The sequence below is a fragment of the Pavona decussata genome, unplaced genomic scaffold, assembly GCF_977016875.1.
Source record: "Pavona decussata unplaced genomic scaffold, jaPavDecu1.1 SCAFFOLD_270, whole genome shotgun sequence".
Lineage (NCBI taxonomy): Eukaryota > Metazoa > Cnidaria > Anthozoa > Scleractinia > Agariciidae > Pavona > Pavona decussata.
The window spans coordinates 313,854-337,466 of NW_028145672.1; the positions used below are offsets into that span (position 1 = coordinate 313,854).

At 39.5% G+C, this 23,613-nt stretch overlaps 2 protein-coding genes and 1 long non-coding RNA gene across 3 annotated transcripts in view; all 3 read right to left on the reverse strand.

The window, feature by feature from the left end:
• Positions 1-23,613, reverse strand: part of LOC146455720 (adhesion G protein-coupled receptor L4-like) — an 82,171-nt gene that overhangs the window by 55,749 nt on the left and 2,809 nt on the right. The window contains exon 4 of the mRNA XM_085093867.1: positions 23,477-23,506. Coding sequence (XP_084949993.1) covers positions 23,477-23,506 — 30 coding nt within the window. The remainder of the gene's footprint in view (positions 1-23,476; positions 23,507-23,613) is intronic.
• On the reverse strand, positions 3,080-8,033 carry LOC146455724 (lactadherin-like). Its single transcript, XM_085093889.1, has 3 exons — positions 7,837-8,033; positions 4,594-4,922; positions 3,080-3,464 (listed from the first exon to the last, which is right to left on the reverse strand). Exons 1-3 carry the CDS (start codon positions 7,913-7,915, stop codon positions 3,285-3,287), a joined length of 588 nt encoding a protein of 195 aa, XP_084950015.1. The 5' UTR covers positions 7,916-8,033; the 3' UTR covers positions 3,080-3,284.
• Positions 16,768-18,037, reverse strand: LOC146455725 (uncharacterized). The gene is made up of 2 exons (XR_014858966.1): positions 17,321-18,037; positions 16,768-16,793 (listed from the first exon to the last, which is right to left on the reverse strand). It is a non-coding gene; the product is annotated as an uncharacterized LOC146455725 (long non-coding RNA).

The following is a 23,613-nucleotide window of genomic DNA, read 5'->3' on the forward strand; positions in this document are numbered from 1 at the left end:
TGTAATAATTATGCCAAAAAGCTTTGTTTATCCAGGTTGCCGATGCTGCGTTATCATACAAACATATGCATACAAACAAACAGACAGACACACAGAAAGACAAGACAGACACAGAAAGATAGAAAGACAAACGGACAGACATACAGGTACACAAACAGACAGACAAACAGACAGACAAACAAGAAAGACAGACAGACAGATAAACAGACAGACAAACAGACAGACAGACAAACAGACAGACAGAAAAACGGACAGACAGACAGACAGACAAACGGAATGAAAGACAGACAGACAGACAGACAGAGACAAGACAGACAGACAAGCAGACAGACAAACCTACAAAGAGACAGACAGAAAAACGGAACGAAAGACAGACAGACAGACAAACAGACAGACAAACACAGAGACAGACAGTCAGACAAACACACAGACAGACAGACAAACAGACAGTCAGACAAACACACAGACAGACAAATAGACAGACAGACAGTCGGACTAACACACAGACAGACAAACAGACAGTCAGAGAAACACACAGACAGACAGACAGACAAACACATAGACAGACAAACGGACAGACAGACAGACAAATACACAGACAGACAAACAGACGGATAAACGGACAGACAAACGGACAGACAGACAGACGGACAAAGAGACAGAGAGACAGACAGACAGAAAGTCAGACACACACGCATAATACTTTACTCGATGTAAGAAAAACGGACAGACAGACAGATAGAGACAAGACATACTGACAAACAGACAGAGACAAGACAGACAGACAAACCTACAAAGAGACAGACAGACAAACGGAACGAAAGACAGACAGACAGACAAACTGACAGACAAACGGACAGAAAGACAGACAGACAAACACACAGACAGACAGACAGACAGACAGACAGACAAACACACAGACAGACAAACAGACAGATAAACACAGAGACAGACAGTCAGACAGACAGACAGACGGACACACAGACAGACAGACAAACAGACAGTCAGACAAACACACAGACAGACAGATAGACAGACAGACAAACACACAGACAGACAGACAGACAGACAAACAGACGGATAAACGGACAGACAAACGGACAGACAGACAGACGGACAAACAGACAGAGAGACAGACAGACAGACAGAAAGTCAGACACACATGCATAATATTTTACTCGATGTAAGACTATGTCTTTGTGCGTATTTTTTATTTGCCTATCATATTTTATTTATTTATTATTCTTTGTTTGTTTAAGTTGGTTCTGGGAGAAGTAAAAATAGATCGAAGCATCATCTAAGTTAATGAAAAATTATTGACAAGGGAAACGTATGAAAGAATTTTAAGATAATTTTGCCAAACCTAAAACTCTTCGTGGTATAGTACCTCTGGCCGCAGACGTCTGTACTACCGTAGGTCGACTACTCGTTGCTACAAACCAGAAAAGAAGGCAATTATTACACACAAGAACAAATTATTCGTGATGTCTGCCCGTTGTCTAACATCAGGGCCGTAGGCAGGATTTTTTGTCTGCGGGGGCAAACTCTGCACACCCCTCACATCACAAGGTCCTCCCGTATGCAGACAGGGTTTCTAGTTGGATGTTTTTGTTTTCACTCCTACACGGAAAGTTGCCTCTAAGACAAAACGCACTGATGCTTTTTGTCTTAAATTGCCATGATCTATTTAACAATTAGATTATGAGCTCGAGATTTCTATCGCGTGATAGTTGATGAGGGCGAAGCCCGAATCAACTATCACGCATAGAAATCGAGAGCGAATAATCTAATTGTTTTAGTATAAATCTACTAGTCGTTCAAAACAAAACAAGTAAATTATCTATTTCCTTATCGCAGACACTTCGAAAACGCAAAGATGCGGACGCCATTTTGTTGAAAATCGCTACTCGCTATCTATCACAGAATAGATAGCGAGTAGCGTAGCCAATCAGCGAACGGCATTCGTGATAGAACACTAGTAGATTTATACTAATATGGCATAGACACCTTGTTTAGCTGGAACCAAACATTGCCTCTCATTTAATGGTAAATTTAAAACACAGTCGATGCACTGCTGTAAACGAAAGGAGGACATCACTAAACGCCCACAATTCAAACGCACTATAACAGTGGAGCGAAGCATTTGCAAAACCACAGTCGTGATTCAAGCCTTTTTATTACTGTGACACGTTGCATAGCTTTATAAAGCGCTACAACGATTACTAGAGAACCAAGAAAACAAATAGCCGTGCCAAGAAACACAACACCTTGTGACCAACAACGATACAGAATGAAGCTCATTGCACGATACAAGCAATGATTAATTCCTGTCCTAACATTGCCAAATCTCAACAAGAAAGGCAGTTAAAACTGTATCATGCACTTAAATGAGCCAAACCAGACTTATCTGAAATGCTCTATGTGGCATAAAAAAAAAGCACCGTCGTTGAACGTAGAGATTAAGAGGACATATTTAAAATGAAGAGATTTCAAAATAGGAAAATCAAAACTCATCACAATGACCCGTGATGCTGAATATACGATGGTTAAATCCAAGACTCTATCAAATACCCAAACCCGCTACAAATACTTGAGAGTAGCGCAGGCCTTTAAAAACCACTTAAGCTCTGAAAAAAAACATACTCGTGTAAGCTAGATTTTAAAAGGCTAGAACACACGCTAGGAAGTCGCATAGACTTGTCAGTCTAAGCCACAGGCAGCCCAAATTACAAAATCATTATTTTCATAAGAAAACTTGTACTGCCTTTTGCCTCGCAAGATTTTCCAAAATATATATTTTTTGGAATTCACATTGAACGAAGATTTTTTCAGTCAATTAGTCGATTTTCTTGTGCAGACGTAATCACTACGTTAAAAAAATTGACTTTTCCTGCCGGGGGCAGCTGCCTCCCCTGCCCCCCCCCCCCCCCCCCCCCCCCCTTCTCCCTCCACCTCCTGCTATGTACGGCCGTGGACTTGTAATCTGGAGTTTCAGGTTCAAGTCCTCCTCTGACCACTTGGATTTGTTACACGTTTGCACTGTTTTCAAGGCCATGCTTTCTATATAACCAACTGGTTTGCCTCCCACCAGCTGAGATTTTTAACAAATGCTATGTTCAGTTTTTATGCTTATTTCACTGATTTATAGAGTCCCCAATTAGCTCTACAGTTCTAGATTCTTGGAGAATTAAAGAGCCTTTTTTAAGACTGTTTTTTACTGAGCAATACCCGTCCTCGCTAATATTAAATCCGGCACGTGCTTTAAGGAAAACTAATTCATGTTTTCAATGATACGCTCCTAAATTAATTGCATACTCACCCCTAAAAATGCAGCCGTACAGTTCCAGGCGAATGGCAAAGTTGTTGTTCCGTTCTTTAGGAATCACGTAAACGGCGTCGACCATGGTAGGCCGAGGAACATAGTGGTGTACGACAGTATTGTTATCAAAGTTGCCTTGGAATTGCTGAAAAGCAAATTTCATGATGAACTTATGAATTTACGGCTACGCATTTTATTTTATTGAAATACTCAGGTTTCGTTCAAAACCAGTGCATTTTGGAAATGCCCGCCTTCTAAAAACGTTTCGCATACCCATGTACACTAAACGTAAATTAATGTAACTGTTATAGTGGAAGTGCGCCACCAAAGCAAGTTTACAGACACTCCCCTGTCCACACTACAACGAGCGACTGCTGATTTTTACAACGGTCATCTGCGCATGCGAGAAATGAAGGCGCCCACTTCATCTCGTACCCAGAGTCCTCAGGCTTTTTGGTCAGCGGGTAGGCGCCAGAAGAGACTCTGGAGACTGATTCTGATTGGCTGCTACCGCAGAAATCCAGCGGTAATAAAATTCCAGTAACCCAGAGTGGGCGTATTGAAAAGTTCCGTTTTTGATGTCCACACTAATAAGATTGGGTTCCAATTTTTAGATGTCATTCTGTAGAGCGTTTTCGAATGTAAGCCATTTCGATGAAAACGATAACATTTTCGATCTTTTAAGGTTTGATGCAAGTTCAAAACGCACTGAAATGCGGTGATGCACTTTCAAACGAAAGAGTTGGCCTCACCCATGGATTACAAGTACTATGGCTTCATGAATGACTCACACAAGAGATTGTTGTATGACAACACGAAAAGTATATAGTTTAGAGGAAGATAAAAGGTCGATCTTTGATTCATGTTAACAAAAAATAATCACGATTGTCGGACTTTTAAAATAAGCATTCTTCAGAAACAACATGTAGAGTAGTGACCTGATCCTCGCAAATCGGACATTCGCGGTCATGGATTCTTGGCAGGGTGAAAAGGATATTGCTAAGCACCTATATATATTTATTGCAACTAACGTACCAGTGCACTTGTGTGAAATCGAAACTCGAATTCCATTTAAGTTAGAACAAATTTCTTCAACCTCATTATAACTCTTTTAAACAATCAGCTACCGTAAACGGTAAGCAACAGTGGGCATTATTAACATGACTTTTGTGCGCGTGGTTGAGTAACGCGAACGGAGCTCGCACATCCCTAATGGCTGAGACAAATGACTAAGGTGACTTAATTATTCACAGACCAGAATTCTGCTCCTTTACCTTAGGCCGAATTCCACCTTGGTATCTCTCCTTAAAGTAATAGTCCCTGTTTGATCCATTTCTATACGCTAACAGATATGTTTTGGTCCACTCTTGTATATTTCCACCAAGATAGCCTTGAGTAGCTATTCCAGTAATGATCACAGCTTGCTGAAAATTCACTTTGAGAAATGTAAACGACGATCTGGGCTTCGCTCGGTAGCCACCACTCTGGTTAAGTCTCGCTCGGGAAGGTCCGTACAATAAATTGTTGTCCTGATAAACAGAAAGAGCTGTAATTTGAGTGTCATTGATGCGGCCATCAGCAAGTCCCAGAGGTTTGTGGCAATCTGTGGGATAGAAAAAAATGCAAACATGTTGAGGCAGAAGAGCAGTTTACACATAAATGGTCACAAAAAGAGTCTTAAGAGCCGTTGTCAGTGTCTTTCAAGAATCCGGCGACAGAAGCGAAAATTCGAATTTCTTCTTATTTGCCCCAAAAGAGCCTTGTTCAAGACAAGGAAACGTTTTCTCAATTTGATGTTTTCACAATAGTTTTTTCATCCCTTGTGCTTGCTTCCAAACGTATATTTTATCTCGACCTGAACATTCTTTCATCTGAAGTTGCCCGCGTAAAGAATACAATGTTTGCTATGAATTTAGATAGAGTGATTTTTGCCATATTTCAGATGACCATATCATCGGGGGTATATTTAGAACACACAGAGTCGATGAACTGTTTTAAACAAAAGGAGGAAATCACTGAGCTCCCACAATTCAAATGACCTGTAACAATGGAGCAAAGTATTTGCAAAAACACAGCCGTCATTTAAGTACAATTCAAGCCTTTTAATACTGTGACACGTTTCATAGCTCTACAGCGCGCTACAACGATTACTAGAGAACCAAAAAAACAAAAAGCCGTGCCAAGAAACACAACACCTTGAGACAAAAACTAATAGCCGGGCCCGGCATTACAACAAGTACAGAATGAAGCCAAGAGACTATGAGGTAAGAGAGCGAATTCCCGATAAATGCACCTCTTCCTATGAAAATTTTTTTCAATCTATTTTTGTTTGCGTTGCTATTAAAATGTCGTCGTCTTATTGGTCAGTTAGAGTGACGTCATTTAATTTTAAACTCAAAATAGCATGGCGAGAACTAAAAAAAGATTGAAAATAATTATCATGGGGCACAGGGATTCGCTCTCTTACCTCATAGTCTCTTGATGAAGCTCATTGCGCAAATTGCATAAATCTCAACAAAGGCAGTTGAATCTATCACGCACTTATACGAACGAAACCAAACCCAGCTGAAATACCCTATGTGGCATTAAAAACACCGTCGTTCACACAGAATAAGAGGTTATATTCAAAATGAAGAGAATTCAATTGAAAATAGGAAAATCAAAACTCATCAAGCACAATTGACCTATTATGGTTAAATCCGAAGCTCTATAAAAATACTCCAAACCCGCCAGAAATACTCGGGAGTAGCGCAGGCCTTTAAAAGCCAATTTAGCAGATAAAATTGAAACGAATTCGTGTAAGCTATACTTAAAGAGGCTAAAACACGCGCCAGGGAGTCTCGCAGGCTTCTCAGTCTATTTACACGCCAAATTCTGGACAATCCAAAATTACAAAATTATTCAGTTTTGTAGGGAAACTCGTACTAGCTTTTGCCCCGAAAGATTTTCCAAAATAGTAATTTGGAATGCACATTGAGGGAAGATTTTTTCAGTTCATTAGTCGATTTTCCAATATAGCTACAAGAATAAGCTCAGCAAACTCAAACACAATGTTAGAAAATAAAAAAATGAGTTTTCCTAGCCGGGGCAGCTGCCACCTCTGAGGTTTGGTTTTTATTTGACAGTTGGTTCCCAGCCATTGAACCCCGATAAAAAAAAAATGAACGCTTAAGAAAATTAGTTTTAGGTAGTGGTAATTGGAGATCATAGTTAGAACCCCTAAAATTTTGGCATAAATTTCAGAGGTTCTATGAAACCGCTCCCGAAGGTACGTTGGACAATTATTATTGAATATGTGAGCGCAGATCGTTACTCACAGGACGGTCGGTAATCCCACGCAGTTAAGAAACAGAACTTCTATACGCGCTTATGAAAACGGTTTGCCATAACAAAGGTTCACGACGGTAAGATAACCAAACAAAGTTTATTGAAGCCGGAGAAGCGGTAGAGACGTTAGCAATGCTTGGGAGTGAAGCGATGTGTAGCGAAGCCATAACAAAGCGGTACGGTAACAAAGCGATGTATAAAGCGGTTTCGAAAACTAAGAAGTAAATACAACGAAAACTATAATAAGACTAAGTATTAAAGCTATTACAAACATAAGAAACAAACGTGAAAACTTCATAAATCCGATACAAAAAAGGCAATAAGAACAGTAACATGCACAAAGTAAAGAGACTTACTTCTGTGTCTGCGTTAGGGATTTTACAGCGTTATACTTGAGTTATAGTCTTGTACGTTCTGAACACGATGGCACGTTGACTAGAACTGAGCGTTTTCCTGCGAGTGAACACGTTCGAGGAAAAGCTAACTAGCTGATTGAAAGCATTGTTTCGTTGCCTGTATGTGGGCAAACATATCCGTTGGTTTGAACATCGAAACTAAGACTTATTGACAACAAAGAAACTCTAAAGTCTAGAGGGAAATATAAAAACCATAAAGAGAATAAGTGGGTAGCAACAGCCGGAATACTTTAAACATCGTAACTAATAAGTGCCTTTTTCTTCTTTCTTCTAAACTGATTTGTCTACTCCAAAGAATTTAGTACATCTGATGATCTGATAGAGTAATCAGTCCGAGTGATAATCCGTGCTGCTCTATTTTGTAACTTTTGCAATTAACAGCAACTGCAATTTGAAGGTCTTAGGTTCGACTCCTGATAGGAGCACTCGCATTTTTTTCCGCGTATGCCTTTGTCATTTACTGAATACATCATTCTCATCGAATGTTTTGTTTCCAGTTATAAGCTTGTACGGAGTTTGGCCGAACGAAAAGACTGACTTAGTCGGACACTGTGTATGAATTCTGGAATGGTACAAATTCAAAATAACTATGTGGGGTTAAGATATAAAGCTGTTTCATACTCCCTGTATTGAATTCAAGTCGAAGTATTATTACGTAACTTTTAATCAATCAAAATAACTGTCGCGATGTGGTCACGGGAAACCCTAAAATAGGATCTACTGTGGTTACCTCCAGTGCAGCTAGAAGTATTTGAAATATCAGCCGTTTCTTACCAGCATTCCCTTTCACTTGCTGACTGACACTCAGAACAAGAATGACGATCCCAATCACAGGAAAAAGAAGTTTCTCCATCGCTGATCTGATAACGAGACGAAAACAGCAGTTTTCTGGTTCCTTAATAGAGACGTTATCGACCGTGATATGTAACTAAAAAGAGCCGACCACATGCAAATGTGGAAAAACCTAGACAGTGAACTCTTTTTCCTTGTTAGTTGTACTGAAAACGTGAGGCAAAGATATAAATAGGAATTGCTTCACCACAATATTCACCGGATTGGTTTAAACTGACCACTGACGTTCAGACTTCTTAAATGATGTAATTTTAATTCTTTATGTGAGTATTATATTAAACTTTTTCAGATGCAGGGCCCTTATGGATATCAGCCTTTGAGCTTATTGATAGGCCACTCTGTTGAAATAAAGTTGCGCACTTACGTTCATCCGGCGAAAATGTGCGGATGCCGAGTAGAATTCGTCCGCCAAAAACCCTCGCATATATTTTTTTAATTCAGTAAAAAATGGATTACTTTAATTGTCTTCATATCTTGAATGTTAATTGATCTTTTCTGACTACAATCCTTCGCTTAAAAGATATAATTGCGTAAATAATTAAAACATACGCGTTCCTTCAGGTTTAGGCGGAAATTTTGGCTTGATTTGAGAAGAACACAATGCAGCTGTCAGAGCCACGCGAGCTGAGTCAGACATACATATATTCATAAACTGCTGCGATGCTTTTTAGCCATTACCTACTTGCGTTTACGTTCTGATTTAATTTTCGGAGGCCGCTAGTTACTGCAGAAGACTTGCTAAACTTACTGGTCGAAATAGCGAATGGTGTTCCCGTGGTATTACGTGTTGTAGTATTTCTGAGTTTCTGTGTTCCGGTGTTCCGACTTCCACTGTTTATTGTCGCAGAGTATCGTTTTCCGGTGTCGGTGTAACCTGCGGATCAGGCGTTCTCTTTATGGCGTTCTTTTTGGTGTTTTCGGATTGATAAAAATGTTGTTTCGGGTACCGACAAAAGGTCAGCTATGATTTTCGGAAAGGAAATAAGACCTAAGTTTTTTGGGAAATGGGCAAAAATGCCCTAGTAATTTCGAAAAGACTCAAGTTCCCCTAGAATGACCGAACAGATAAAAATATTATAGCGCAGCCTTAAACGAATCTACAGAGCTTTAAAGGCACTCCAGATAGCCTAAAATAGCGTTTCAAACGATCTCAGAGAAAACTCCCATTGGATGCCCCTGATTGATCGCTCATTTTGTGGCGATATTCCATTTTGCTCACTCTGAAGAAGGGGTTTTGATTAAGGCATTTTCGGATAGTTCAAATGCGATGTTAGTGCTTAATGGTTCAGTGATGGCTGTTATCAAAAAATCGGATTTTATGTACCTATTTGATCCACATGCACGAAATTCGCTGGGAATTCCTGATGAAAATGGAACTGCTGTTGTTTTAAAGTTTTCTGAATTAGATGAATTTCAATTTCAATTTCAGCCGGAACCCGTTATTGCCGTTATACATGTAGTAACTGTTGTCACACCACAGTGACTGTTGTTACACCAAGTATTTCGTTTATTTCCACGTTGCGCTAGATAGACAAAAGAAAGTGTCACTAATCGTTCTAAGAATCAGCTAAAAAGCCCTTATTGTGTTGCGTTAGACAGTTGCACCATTTTATCGCACTTGACATGGCTTTTAATTTAATGGAAATATCTCGCACACGTTTAAAGCAATCCAAAAACTCTATGTTTATCCCGTGAATCTATGTTGTGGGGTGTTTTGTGAAGTTTTGGTTTGATTTTTGGGTGTATTTGGGAGGAGAGAGTTTTTTTAGAAGGATTATTAAAATTAGGAAAAATAAGAAATATTGAAGAATTAGTGAAGTTTTAAAATTAGAATTTGTAGTTAATAATTAATAGACGGACACCAAGTTAGTCCACTAGCAACCTGGGGTGCTCTTGCGTGGGTATCAACTGTCTGTTAGTGTTCCAAAAATCATTTTCTTTCTTCTATCCCTTCTTAAAACCTCTTCAAATTTCATTCCAATTTAGGTTAAGTCCCGGGCCCCCTTAATGGCTTTAGCTCCCACGAGTCTCCTGTAGCCTGTAGCTCAGTGGTAGCGCACCCGAACTATCAATCGATCAATCTATCAACTTTATTTAAACACGGTAAATGGCTTAGCAAGCTGGTTTTCAGACATGCCGTGTGATAATTACAAATTATAAAAATTAAGACTAGAGATTAACTAACAATAATTAGCACAAGAAATGACAATTGTGTCTGTTCCTATCGACTGTCATAAACGTAACTATCTAGTTTATATGGTAATCAAGACTAATAATAGTAGTAAAAATAGTAATAATTTAAAATACAATATAACAGCAGGAAATACGTCATTATACAAATATGAAAAAAACATGATAAAAAGTTATATCCTAGGATATCGCGTGTTTAAAGCTAGCAAGATCCCTCATCTCACGTGTTTTATTTGACAGTTGGTTCCAAGCCATTGAACCCCGATAAAAAAAAATAAAACGAACGCTGAAGAAAATTAGTTTTAGGTAGTGGTAATTGGAGATCATAGTAAGAACCCCTAAAATTTTGGCATGAATTTCAGAGGTTCTGTGAAACCGCTCTCGAACGTCGGACAATTATTATTGAATATGTGAGCGCAGATCGTTACTCACGGGACGGTCGTTAATCTCACGTTAAGAAACAGGAGCACCCAACGACAGTTTTCTCTCAGATCCTTTGAAATGCTATTTTACGCTATCTGGAGTGCCTTTAAAGCTCTGTAGGTTCATTTTAGGCCGCACTATAATATATTTATCTGTTCGGTCATTCTAGGGCAACTTGAGTCTTTTCGAAATTACTAGGGCATCTACGTTCATTTCTCGAAAACTTTACGTCTTATTTCCTTTCCGAAAATTTTAGCTGACCTTTTTTCGGTACTCGAAACGACATTTTTATCAATCCGAAAACACTAGGCCAGGACCACTAGGTCATACCAGGAAAGTTCGAAGAGAAAATTCCCTTTAGAAAATTGTAGGGGATTAAGGGCCTTCCGAACAGATAATTTACCGAAACGATCCGTTGGTTGCCCCTGAAGAAACAGAACTTCTATACGTGCTTATGAAAACGGTTTGCCACAACAAAGGTTCACGACGGTAAGATAACCAAACAAAGTTTATTGAAGCCGGAGAAGCGGTGGAGACCTTAACAATGCTTGGGAGTGAAGCGATGTATAGCGAAGCGATAACAAAGCGGTACGGTAACAAAGCGATGTATAAAACGGTTTCGAAAACTAAGAAGTAAATACAACGAAAACTATAAAAAGACTAGGTATTAAAGCTATTACAAACATAAGAAACAAACGTGAAAACTTCATAAATCCGATACAAAAAAGGCAATAAGAACAGTAACATGCACAAAGTAAAGAGATTTACTTCTGTGTCTGCGTTAGGGACTTTTACAGCGTTATACTTGAGTTATAGTCTTGTACGTTCTGTACACGATGGCACGTTGACTAGAACGGAGCGTTTTCCTGAACAGGTTCGAGGAAAAGCTAACTAGCTAATTGAAAGCATTGTTTCGTTGCCTGTACGTGGGCAAACATATCCCGCCGTTGGTTTGACCGCAGAAACTAAAACTTATTGACAACAAAGAAACTCTAAAGTCTAGAGGGAAATATAAAAACCATAAAGAGAATAATTTGGTAGCAACAGAATACTTTAAACATCGTAACTTATAAGTGCCTTTTTCTTCTTTCTTCTAATTATAAGTTTGTCCACTCCAAAGAATTTAGTACATCTGATGATCTGATAGAGTAATCAGTCCGAGTGATAATCCGGCGTACTGCTCTATTTTGTAACTTTTGCAACTCATCAGTAACTGCAATTGGAAGGTCTTAGGTTCGACTCCTGATAGGAGCACTCGGATTTTTTTCCGCGTATGCCTTTGTCATTTACTGAATACATCATTCTCATCGAATGTTTTGTTTCCAGTTATAAGCTTGTACGGAGTTTGGCCGAACGAAAAGACTGACTTAGTAGGACACTGTGTGTGTAATTCTGGAATGGTACAAATTCAAAATAACTAAGTATGTGGGGTTTAAGATATAAAGCTGTTTCATATTCCCTGTATTGAATTCAAGTCGAAGTATTATTACGTAACTTTTAATCAATCAAAATAACTGTCGCGATGTGGTCACGGGAAACCCTAAAATAGGATCTACTGTGGTTACCTCCAGTGCAGCTAGAAGTATTTGAAATATCAGTTTCTTACCAGCATTCCCTTTAACTTGCTGACTGACACTCAGAACAAGAATGACGATCCCAATCACAGGAAAAAGAAGTTTCTCCATCGCTGATCTGATAACGAGACGAAAACAGCAGTTTTCTGGTTCCTTAATAGAGACGTTATCGACCGTGATATGTAAATAAAGAGACCCGACCACATGCAAATGTGGAAAAACCTAGACAGTGAACTCTCTTTCCTGGTTAGTTATAATGAAAACGTGAGGCAAAGATATAACTGTAGGAATTGCTTCACCAGAATATTCATCGGATTGGTTTAAACTGACTACCTGACGTTCAGACTTCTTAAATGATGTAATTTTAATTCTTTATATAAGTATTAAACTTTTTCAGATGCAGGGCCCTTATGGATATCAGCCTTTGAGCTTACTGATAGGCCACCCTGTTGAAATAAAGTTGCGCACTTACGTTCATCCGGTGAAAATGCGCAGATGCCTAGTAGAATTCGTCCGCCAAAAACCCTCGCATATAATTTTTTTAATTCAGTAACAAATGGATTACCTTCATTGTCTTCATATCCTGAATGTTTATTGATCTCTTCTGACTACAATCTTTCGCTTAAAAGATATAATTGCCTAAATAATAACGTACGCGTTCCTTCAGGTTTAGGCGGAAATTTTGGCTTGACTCGAGAAGAACACAATGCAGCTGTCAAGCCACGCGAGCTGACATACACATATTCATAAACTGCTGCGATGCTTTTTACCCATTACCTACTTGCGTTTACGTTCTGATTTAATTTTCGGAGGCCGCTAGTTACTGCAGAAGACTTACTAAACTTACTGGTCGAAATAGCGAATGGCGTTCCGGTGGTATTCCGTGTTCTAGTATTTCTGAGTTTCTGTGTTCCGGCCGGTGGTCCGACTTCCAGTGTTTACTGTCGCAGTGTTTCGTGTTCCGGTGTCGATGTAACCTGCGATCTATCGGGAGAGCGCGAAAGTGTAACGAGCGCGAGAGTCGGCGCTCGGTTTCTCCTGACCGCCGACTCTCGCGCTCGCTACAATTTCGCGCTCTCCCGATAAAAAGAACGCCTGATCACAGCTTAGTGTCGGTGTTTCATTGTGTAATATTTTTAAGAAGATTTGAAAACCTGGAAATCGGAACACAAATCTTTTCAACCAGACTTGCAATTTAGCGACAATCAATATTCAATTTAGCAATCGAGAATTTAATTTAAAGGCAGCAAATGGAAATCGTTCCGAAAAAGACGCATTAACTGAAAAAAAAGATTCAAAATACTTTGGAAACAATTGTTATTCTTGAAATATTCAATTTTGCGAGGTAAAGAAAAATTCATAGCTATATACCGTCAATAAGCGAGGGAAATTTATACGGGAACTCTGAAATCTCGTTGGCGATTTTCAAAACTGACATATGCATGTAAATTTCAAAACTTCGTTTAAATTTCAAAAATATCGTTCACGCGTGACCTGGGTTGACTGTAACACTTAACCTCCCACGCAGTCGTTTTTAGGCAGAGGGCCACATTTATTATTAGATTAGAATCAGTCAAACGTTTTTCGGAAATCCTCGGATGAAACTCGACCCTGTGCAACTAATCGGAGAGTAGACTGTCCACAGTCCCCTACCGTTTCCGTGAGATTTTCGAGACTCTGACGCTTCGATCGAACTCCCGCCATCTTGGTTTAACGGCGAAGGCAACCTGGGGAGAGTGTCTAAACTACTGAGCGGAGCGGGAGTGGGGAGGCGGGGGAAACATTTTTCTCTCGCTCCTTCTCCACCACTCAACGTACCTTGACTAGGGCCCCCCTCAGTAGTTTAGATACTCTCCGGAGCTTGCGCTCGCCTTTACAAACTGAGGGCGGAAGTTCGACCGAAGCGTAGGAGTCTCGAGTATCCCACGGAAAAGTAGGGGACTGTGAACTGAGTGTAATCGGAGAGGGACACTGCCGGAGTGATACGACTGACAAAGCCGCCAAATACGTGATACAAGTAAACTTTAACTGAGACCCATTAAAAGTAACTGATAGCCGAGAAATACCGGTATAATGGCTTGAATTTTCACCCCAGATAGTGTTACAATGTGTTGTGTTTATAAGCTGTAATATTCCGCACGATTTCACAGAATTATTGATTTTATCTAACAATTTCAAATTAATAATTAATTTGGAACCAGCTGCTTATGATTATTTGTAAGGAAGACGTTTTTAACAAGTTTAAAAGTGTATTAAGGCGCATCTTTTTATTATAATTATACTATAAAATTGCAGTTTTTCTGTATTTTTCAGATTTTATTTTACCGGCGTAGCAGAAGAGTAAGAAGTGACTAAAAAAAATCACCTTGTTTTTCACTTATTCCTCTACAAGTTGGCGACATTCTCGGAATTTGAAACAGACAGTACAGAATATTCCCACTAAGTGAATCAGCCATATTTTCACATACGATCACTGTAATGATCTGTTATATCAAAGGAACAAAGCAAGTTAACGTGAAAACCAAGATTTACTGGAATACGTCTTTCGATAGCTAGGCGTTGAGCGTAAGGATATCACAAGAAGATATTTCAATTTTTTCAAACTTTGTGTGCAATAGGTCTTCATAAGATGAAACCTCACGGACAGGGAAACAGAGATCTGGGAACTAGATCCCCCTTAACTCGTTCCCAGATCTTTTGGGTTAGGTCTGGTTGACAGTCGCTTTTTTGGTGTGGGTAACGTGAAGCAAAATACAGGTTTATATAGAACTCGTTTTATTGTATTGCAGCTACAATCCACTAAATGAAATCATCAGTCTCAAAATGGAAATTTGCATTAATTGAAACCGTTGCCAATGCAGTTGATTGATTTCTCGTGCGTTTCAATCTATTTCAGCTTCGACATTTTGCAAATATAACCCCACTTGTTATCACAACCTGTATCGTGCCATTTACTAGGAACTGATTGGCCGCTGAAGAACACTCCGCACTTTTCAAAACTTCGGTTTGGCTCGCCTGTGTCCCAGTTTGAGTAGCCGGCGGCAATGCTACTTCCGTCAACCCAGTAGAAGTTCCCGTCTCCTCCCCTGTGAAGTCCAATCCAAACGTGTGTCAGGGAGGCCAGATCCCCTAAGAAAAAGAAACAATAACAACAAATGAAATGGCTTTAAAAGCAAATAAAAGTCATTAGGCTTCTCATTCATAATTCGAAACGTCATAACTCTTAAAAAAGTATTCCTTTCGCTATTGGATGAGCTCAGTTTGTTGAGACCACAACATAATAACTAAATAGTTGATAATGATAATAATAATAATAATAATAATAATAATAATAATAATAATAATAATAATAATAATAACAATAATAATAGTAATAATACAATAACAATAATAATAATAATAATAATTAATAACTTATATTCTCCTTTTAACATAGAATGATCAAAAGCGCATTACAGCATAAAGTATAATACGGTTATACTAGGCATCAAAAGCTACTTGAAAAAGAAAGTTTTAATTAAGTGAGGATTTAAAATGCTGAAGTGGTCTAGATTTCCGTATCGCAAGAGGTAAAGCATTCCACAGTGCGGGGAGCTGCGGTGGCTGCGTAAATATATAAGAATTTACAGCATCAAAGATGAAACATTTATCATTCAAGGACAAAGCAAAATAATGAGAAGGAGGGGAGGAATTTATTTTGCGAGAAGCAACGTACAAAAAGCGGCTGTATAGCTAATGGCACATTAGTGTTTGACTAAAGAACTGGATGGTAGGAAGACATCTAAGCGCGGAAAGTACTAGTGTAGCATAAATCTATTTTTCACCTTGAGTAAACTTTACTTCGTTCAACAACCCTTGCTAGGGGAGACTTCGATTTAGAAACTATTTCCCAAATTCCCAGGAAATGGATAGTTGAAGATACGACGTCATACTATTAGCTGCATTTTCTTTAAGGGAACTGGTCATAGCAAGTTTGTTCGAGGAGGACCCACCTTGTCTGGGGTAGGGGGGTTATCGAAGACACCACCTATCTCATTAACACTACCGACAAAATTTTATTGGCTTTAAAATTTGAGTTGACACAGACATATTTAGCAAGCAAGAGTCAGCATTGCTAGATAAACAAGAAAAGTAAGGTTTGAATCTCATTGCCAATTTCTACTGCTGGATCTTTTGAGGTTGAGAAAGGGGGTGTGTAGGCAGAGGCCACCATCTATTTTGGGGTTTGGTGGGTCCTGTTCGAGTATAGTAGTTTTGATCACTCTTCTAAGATGATTTTGGAATCGCTAGGCATGACTGACCAGCGATTGTTCGGGAAATGAGCCCGCGCTCACAGGGAGCGGCGGAATTCGAGCCTAGGAATCACCAGCCCTTCAGTCACTCCAGGCCACTGGGGAGACCAGGTTTTTTGACAAGTCCATTGTTTAACTTACAATAGCTTATTGTTACGAAACAATACTTAAGAATTGAGATATAACTTCTTAGGATGGCTTCGTGAATTTGACCCCTGGGCGCCTCCAACAAACAGACGTCAGACAACTCACCTTGCGGTAACTTAATCAATCCAGTATTTTCACTGAATTACTCTGATAAGTACCAAAAATAACAGCAGTTACACCATCCTACACGTTTCGTCTTGGGGGAAAGAATGTGCTCAAAAACTAGCTTAAGTCCATCCCGGTGGGCATCGAGCTGTAAAGTGAATTTAAACAGAATGAAAGGAAGTAGCATGTTATCTGGTTCGTATACTAGTTTCAGTCGACAAATGCACACTAAAATCTTGAAATGCCTTAAATTATAATTATCTCATTGGTAGGTCATTAAGGTAAGAAAGTTATGTTTTACAGGAAACTTCTGATTTCTGATAAACCTGCCTGTCAAAGTTTGGTTGCCATGGTAATATCAAGGTCAACAAGCCCTGACTTACCATATGAAATTGTCACAAAGTCTGGTGTCGTTTACGCATTTATTAAAAAAAAAGTTATAAAGGTTCAAAGTCTGCGCGGGCAGAATCCCTTTCCTCTTCCCGCCTAGTCTAGACAGGGTTAACAACAATAACAAATTTCAAACAATCCACTCTGAAAGTGGTCGCAAACGAGATGTTCCAAGTATAGAAAGATGATAAGTAATTATATACTGAAAAGACCCGAAAAATGTGGTATGTTTTTACAAGCGGTGGCTTTCGACAGGTGGACACACAGAGAGGTTCAAGTACTCACCTTTTGACGTGTCTTTCAACTCTATCTCGTGTAATTTTTCTTCGACTGCTTTCATGCGTTTGAGAATTTCCTGCACTTGTGATGCACTCAAGCCTGAGTTATAAACGTTGTTGAAGACATATCCATCTTTAGTCGTGTCCTCGCTGCGTTTTGAACTGTTGATCCGAGCCGTCAAGGAATGTTGCGGCAGGAAAAAACAAAGTACAAATATGAACAAGGATCTCGCCATTTTCACGACGAACTCGCTTTGGTCGATAATGTCAAGTTAATTCTCATCAAGTAATTTATAAGTTATTGAATCCCCTGTAAGTGATATTCATAAGTACGGATGAAACACTTCCTTTCTTGCTAAAAGAGGTTAGAAGGTCGTCGAATTGTGCAAATAATTAGTCGTCGAGGAAATATGCCCAGGCTATTACTTCCCCAGTATACATCCAAGTTACATACGCTCTAGCCGTCGTATTGCCAAAGACTGATTACGTTTTTAGCGCTTTGAATTGAGATAAGGTGGTGTCGACTCGAAATTATGGGGAGTGTTTGATATGTTTATATAGGTCGATAAAAATAAACCATTTGTAATGCAACGTCACACTATACAGCCCCGGGGCATAGCCAGTGCCTTACAGCCATATCACACGGGCAGTGGCAACCATGGACTGCTTTAAATTACAGCGTTGTTTTCAATGTCAGTTACCACCGTGCCAGTTGTAATTAGCGGATGAGGTGATCACTGAAAGGGGTATCGAATGGTCTTTGCGAGCATTTGCGAGCATGCGAGCAATGTGTTTATTTTTGCGAGCACGAGCACTTGTCAAATTGTTCTTAAAAGGATGCGAGCAGTTGCAAAATTTTTGCGAGCACGAGCAAGCGAGCACCCGTGTAATTTTTGCGAGCAATTCGAGCAAAGGCCAAATTTTCCCTACTGAACTGACGTCTTTGTGGGTTTAAAATTGGTAACTGGGTACCGCCCAGGCTGAGTAAATTCTTAATTGTTGTTGTAAGAGCTAGCCAATTCTCAAGATGATAAGATTGGTTTGCCACCAACAGTCAATTGTTTCTTAATTAGGGTGAAAATGCATTCATCTCATAAAGTCGTTGTAGGTTTGTTGGGTCTGGCCACTGTTGACCCTACGCTTGAAATTAAATGTAATAAAATGCACAATTCACCGTTCAAACAACAACGACAACAACAGCAATTTTATTTAGAGATTAACGGTGGTTTTACAATCATTGCTCCAGACTAATCGACACTGATAATGCAATACTATTTAGATTTGGAATTTTCTGAGAGGGTATTAAACCGATGCTACAAGCATTGGAAAAACTGCAACTGATATTCATTTTCTAATTTTGCCGCGTAAAAGGACAGCGGGTAAATCATATAAAAGCCTTGTGTTTAAAGTATTTTCTGATTAGATTTCCAATCAGGAAACTAGTCTACATTTGCCAACCTACACGCAAAGGCATCCTTTAAAATCAAGATAGGAATCTAGTTGTTGCGGCCCTGGAAATTTGATTATAGGTTTCTTATTTCTGTGCCTTCTTTAATGCTCATTTCAGGGCAGGCATTTCGCAAATATAACCGTATCTGCTATCACATGATCCATCGTCACGCCATTTTCCAGGAGCTGAAGCGCTGCTATCAAAGCCTCCACAATCACTCGAACCATCGGGTTCGCCGGAGTCCCAGAATGAAGTAGTAACTCTGCTTCCATCAACCCAGTAGAAGTTGCCGTCCCCTGCTTTCTTGAGACCAATGTGCACGTGGCCAAGGTTTCCAAGTTCTCCTTAATAAAACAAATTTATACAGGTAAGTAATATTGCTGGGGAGCGCCGCAAGATACTTTTGGATAGAATTGCGCCTCCATCTCTATTACAAGGAAGAGTAGCTAAAAGTTAAGCTATATTCTTTTTTTTTTTACTAGCAAATCTTACAATTTATTTACAAATTCAGATTATATAAGGGGCTTGTCCCCCAAATAGCCACAAAGCTAGTCGAGGCGGGACAAGACGTGCACGAGAACATAATGGAAAAAATTACAATAAATTACAAACGTGATAGAAAACGGAAAAAACTTAACTTTACATAATAACGCAGATTTAGATAAGGCTATGCATCAAAATTGAAGTAAATTATATGTAATTCTGAAAGGAAGCACTTTTCACTGAAGTTCCCAAACTAAATCAATTGGCAGAACATCCAATCAAAGACAACGTCTTAATTCCCAGCACCGCTTAGGAAACTCTGCACTTATTTTACGAGCCTTGACTTTTGGAGCACAGCACAGTCTATCGATTTAAGTTTGGAAACATCCTGATATGTCATTTATGCGGAGGGTCCATCCTGGATCAAGGTTTGTGGTATTGTGGTATTGTATTTTGCAAGGACCAAAAAAAAAATGATCTTGGTCTATACGTACAGCTAACATGAAATGTTTGCTGGGATGCCGTCTGCAGTGTTTAAACCTGCACAGTTGTAGTTCGACAATGCTTTATCAGTAAGCCGTAAAGACAAAAGTGTTGCAAGGTTCTTTGTTAACCCCAGGAGTCGTTGGTGGGGGGGGGGGGGGGGGGGAGTATCGGTACCCCTCGAGCGTTAAGAAGACCGCAAAAGTAAACCGAAAGGAACCCAAATTTGGAATCTTTTTATAAATAGACTATTATAAGGCCCCTTTTTTAAAAACCCGGAGGTCGAGAGATAAGATTATGATTGACAGTAATCTTGAATAACAAGAGATCGCAGCGCAAAATGTTTTCTTTATTGCAACTTGAGGGTTCATTTAAAACTTAAGTCTTTTCAGTTTTGGATTAACTCAATAGTCCAGCCTACCTGCGATTAAGCCATAGACGAAAGTGTTTTCAGCTGCTGAGGTTATTTTTGCCAAGTCGCCTCCAAGAGATTTGCACACATAGCGGGCATCGTTCCACGTAGCCGTCGGTTTTATGAAAGCCATAAAACACGATCTGTTGAACACTTTCCATCCTTGTGGACATCGCCCTGTCGATGGATAAAAACAAACTCTTATTTCAAGGGGACCCAGGGTACGAATGTGTCACTGTCAGGGTAAGACGAATCGATATGGCCTATAGGTTTAATTTCGTTGAGAAAAAGAAGGGCATGGTCCTACTAACTACCTCCCCTCCCACCTAAATTGACTACAGACTGGGGGTGGGGGGATGGGAGGTATTCTTTCACCTTTCTACAAGCACATGCGCATTCAATCACCATTACAATCTCCGAAACTGAAGAACGGTTAAGTTTTTACAGAGGGGGTAATGGCTGAAGCTCTTCAAAAGCCGCTAAGGGGGTACGGGAATTTTATTACCGCAGGATTTCTGCGGTAAAACAATGGAAGCCGTTACAGAGCTTATACAGAGCAGCCAATCAAAAAATTTAATTTTTTTCGAATTCTCCAGAGTCTCTTCTGGCGCCTACCCGCTGACCAAAAGGCTGAGGACTCTGGGTACGAGATTAAGTGGGCGCCTTTATTTCTCGCATGCGCAGATGACCGTTAAAACAATCAGCAGTCGCCCGTTGTAGTGTGGACGGGAGAGTGTCTGTAAACCTGTTTTGTAGCGCACTTCCACTATAACAGGTACATTAATGTACGTTTAGTGTACATGGATATGCGAAACGTTTAATTCCTTTTCGACAAAATGAAGGCGGGCATTTCCAAAATGCACTGGTTTTGAACGAAATCTGTCTGAGTATTGTAATTTCACTATCTTTCCTCAGGGTTTTGACAAACGCATCTAATGCCATGTTCCTTGCAAGAACTCTGGATCTTTTGTGAAACTAAACGGTTTTTTCAAGCGGCTCTAATGCTTCTGAGAATAATTACTTTGTACTCCGTGGACTTCGTCTTTCGTTTTGTCTGCTAGAAAGCTAAAATTTCTCAAGGCATTTCAGTGCGAGCTCGGATTTTCTCAGGTGGTTTTCTCCATCTCTTCCAGACGAGTCAAGATCTCTGTTTAACGGTTGAAAGAGCCAATCTAAGGAAATACATGTACTCTTTGCAATTTCTGAGCCCTAGAATACGGAACAATCCAAAAGTCTAGCGAAAAATATATTAAACGTTTTTGCTGAACTGTAATTTGCCAGTCAGTTCACAAATAGAAAGCTAGGTAAGCAGTAAAAGTTTTTGCACTAACCATTACAATTCTTAACAGCAACCTTGGTTGTGTATAAAACAGCGTTATTAATAGTTTGGTGATCTTGCGAGGTCGTTTATACTTTTTGAAAGCGCTCTGCCATTTATCTCCCCGACTCACGAAAACTGTGCACGGAAACTACGTATATGGCAGGATATCTGTTGTGTGCGGACGACATATATTGAGTTCAACATGACCATATTTGGGCATTATCACAATGTGTTGAATAATAACATCGGATATTCCCCAGTTTTAGCTGGGGTATATTCGGTCACGTGAGGCGTTTAGACCAATCGCGGGCGAGCGAAAATATTTGATGGATTATAATTTGTAACATTGCTTTAACCCTTTCACTCCCATGGTAAATGTCGTATTTTTGTAAAACGGCACTTGTGAACCCCTATACCAACTGTAATACACCAATTAAAAGGTTTTATCTGGGGTATTATATAAATCATTCCAGCTAAGACAAAGGAAGTAACAGAAAAAAATGAAAAGTGTTTCAATTGAGAAAATAAAAACGTTAAAATACATCTCACTTCTCTTATACACTGGGTTTACCCCTAAACTATAGCTTAATTTGCAGATCTCAGTACATAGTTTCTTGTCAAGTGGTGGCTTGGTCTTAGAAGCGTAAGAGGAAAAAAAAATACAAAAAATGGAGGAGTGGTTAATCATACCTCATGTAGGAGGGGGGTACGATTTTATACTTCCATTGTGCAGATTTGGGGCGCTTTCCATTCGACCAAAAATTCCGGAATGAAATTTCGAGTATTTCATGTGACGAATGGAACAGTATTTTCCGGTTGGTTTGAAAAAAGCCGTCCCAGTCCATCACGTACCAATTTTCGCGCGAAAATACCAAATAAACAGGGGAATAAAAAAATGGCGAACTCTTTGTCTATTTTACTTGCTTTAGAGTTGCTGGACGACTATGAAGTTGAAATAAGCGAAGTATTGGACAAGGACGACGACATAACGCTGTTCAGTGTGGGTAGCTCCTACATGCGTAGGAATTTAAACCGAGTCCGCGACTACTTTGAGGGCACGATACCTTTCTATTTTCCTGACGAGTTTAAGGATCACTTCAGAATTTTCGCACTACTTACGAAAGTTTGCCGTGGCTCCGATGTAAAAGTGGTGCAAAAGAACATTCAAGTCATCTGTCGCATAATAACAAGCGGAACACTGATATTGAGCAGAAGTGTTGAGTTCGATTTCCGGGCTCTGAGAAACTGGGCGCGAGCAGGATCTAGGAATGGTCGAATGGAACGGAATTTTCCGGTTATTCCGATTTTCCGGAATTTTAGGCCAACCTCGCGAGGTACACCCAAAATTCCGGAATGAAATTCCGGAAAATGTCTGTTCCATTCGCTTCCAAACCCGGAATTTCCGGAATTTTTGGTCGAATGGAAAGCGCCCTTGGTGTCCAAATTTGATACAAATTGACCCAATATTGAGCACGGTAATGCATTCTTGTGCCATATGGCACTCTTGCGAGTGAAAGGATTTTAACCCACAAAAGAACATGTACTCTTGACAAGGCATTTGTAATACTACAAACACTGAATCTTCCTTGCCAATCAAATTAGATTAAATGACGCCTTCATATTTTGAGGAGAATTCCAACCGTTTTGAATTTTCCCTTCTTAAGAAGTTTCTGTAACATTCCGGAAACGTCTAGAATTCTCCCAAACATGTTTCGTATTTTGTTTCATCTGATGTTAATGTTCATGTGTTTAACCAAGTGCTACCTACTAGTAGCCCTTCAGTTTCAATTTTATCCTCCTTGTTTGTCATTCATATTTACTTTTCTCGATTGCTTATTTGTTTTTCTCTCTTCACAGATGCCACGAAAATTTCTTCCCAACTTTGCGAAAAAAACGTGAACAATAATATACAATTACAAATTGTGAAATCACGTGAAATAGGTCAGTCACTGAAGAACAAATCTTCGGTCAACAAATTGGAAATCGCCTCTTAAACAAACTTGTGCTTTCTTACCTGTTGGGGTTGGTGTGGGAAACGGTGGTGCTGAAAGAAAAAAATGCCACAATAAATTACACGAAAAATATACTCGTTTAACCATATAAACCAAAATGTCCACAACATTTACATCTCACAGGAGTGAACGAATAGTC

Excerpts from the sequence above, each read along its gene's own strand:
- LOC146455724 (XM_085093889.1), bottom strand. The coding sequence starts at position 7,915 with ATGGAGAAACTTCTTTTTCCTGTGATTGGGATCGTCATTCTTGTTCTG. Across the intron at positions 4,923-7,836 it reads GCAAGTGAAAGGGAATGCTG|ATTGCCACAAACCTCTGGGA; the intron begins GTAAGAAACGGC and ends TCTATCCCACAG. Across the intron at positions 3,465-4,593 it reads AAGGTGGAATTCGGCCTAAG|CAATTCCAAGGCAACTTTGA; the intron begins GTAAAGGAGCAG and ends TTTGCTTTTCAG.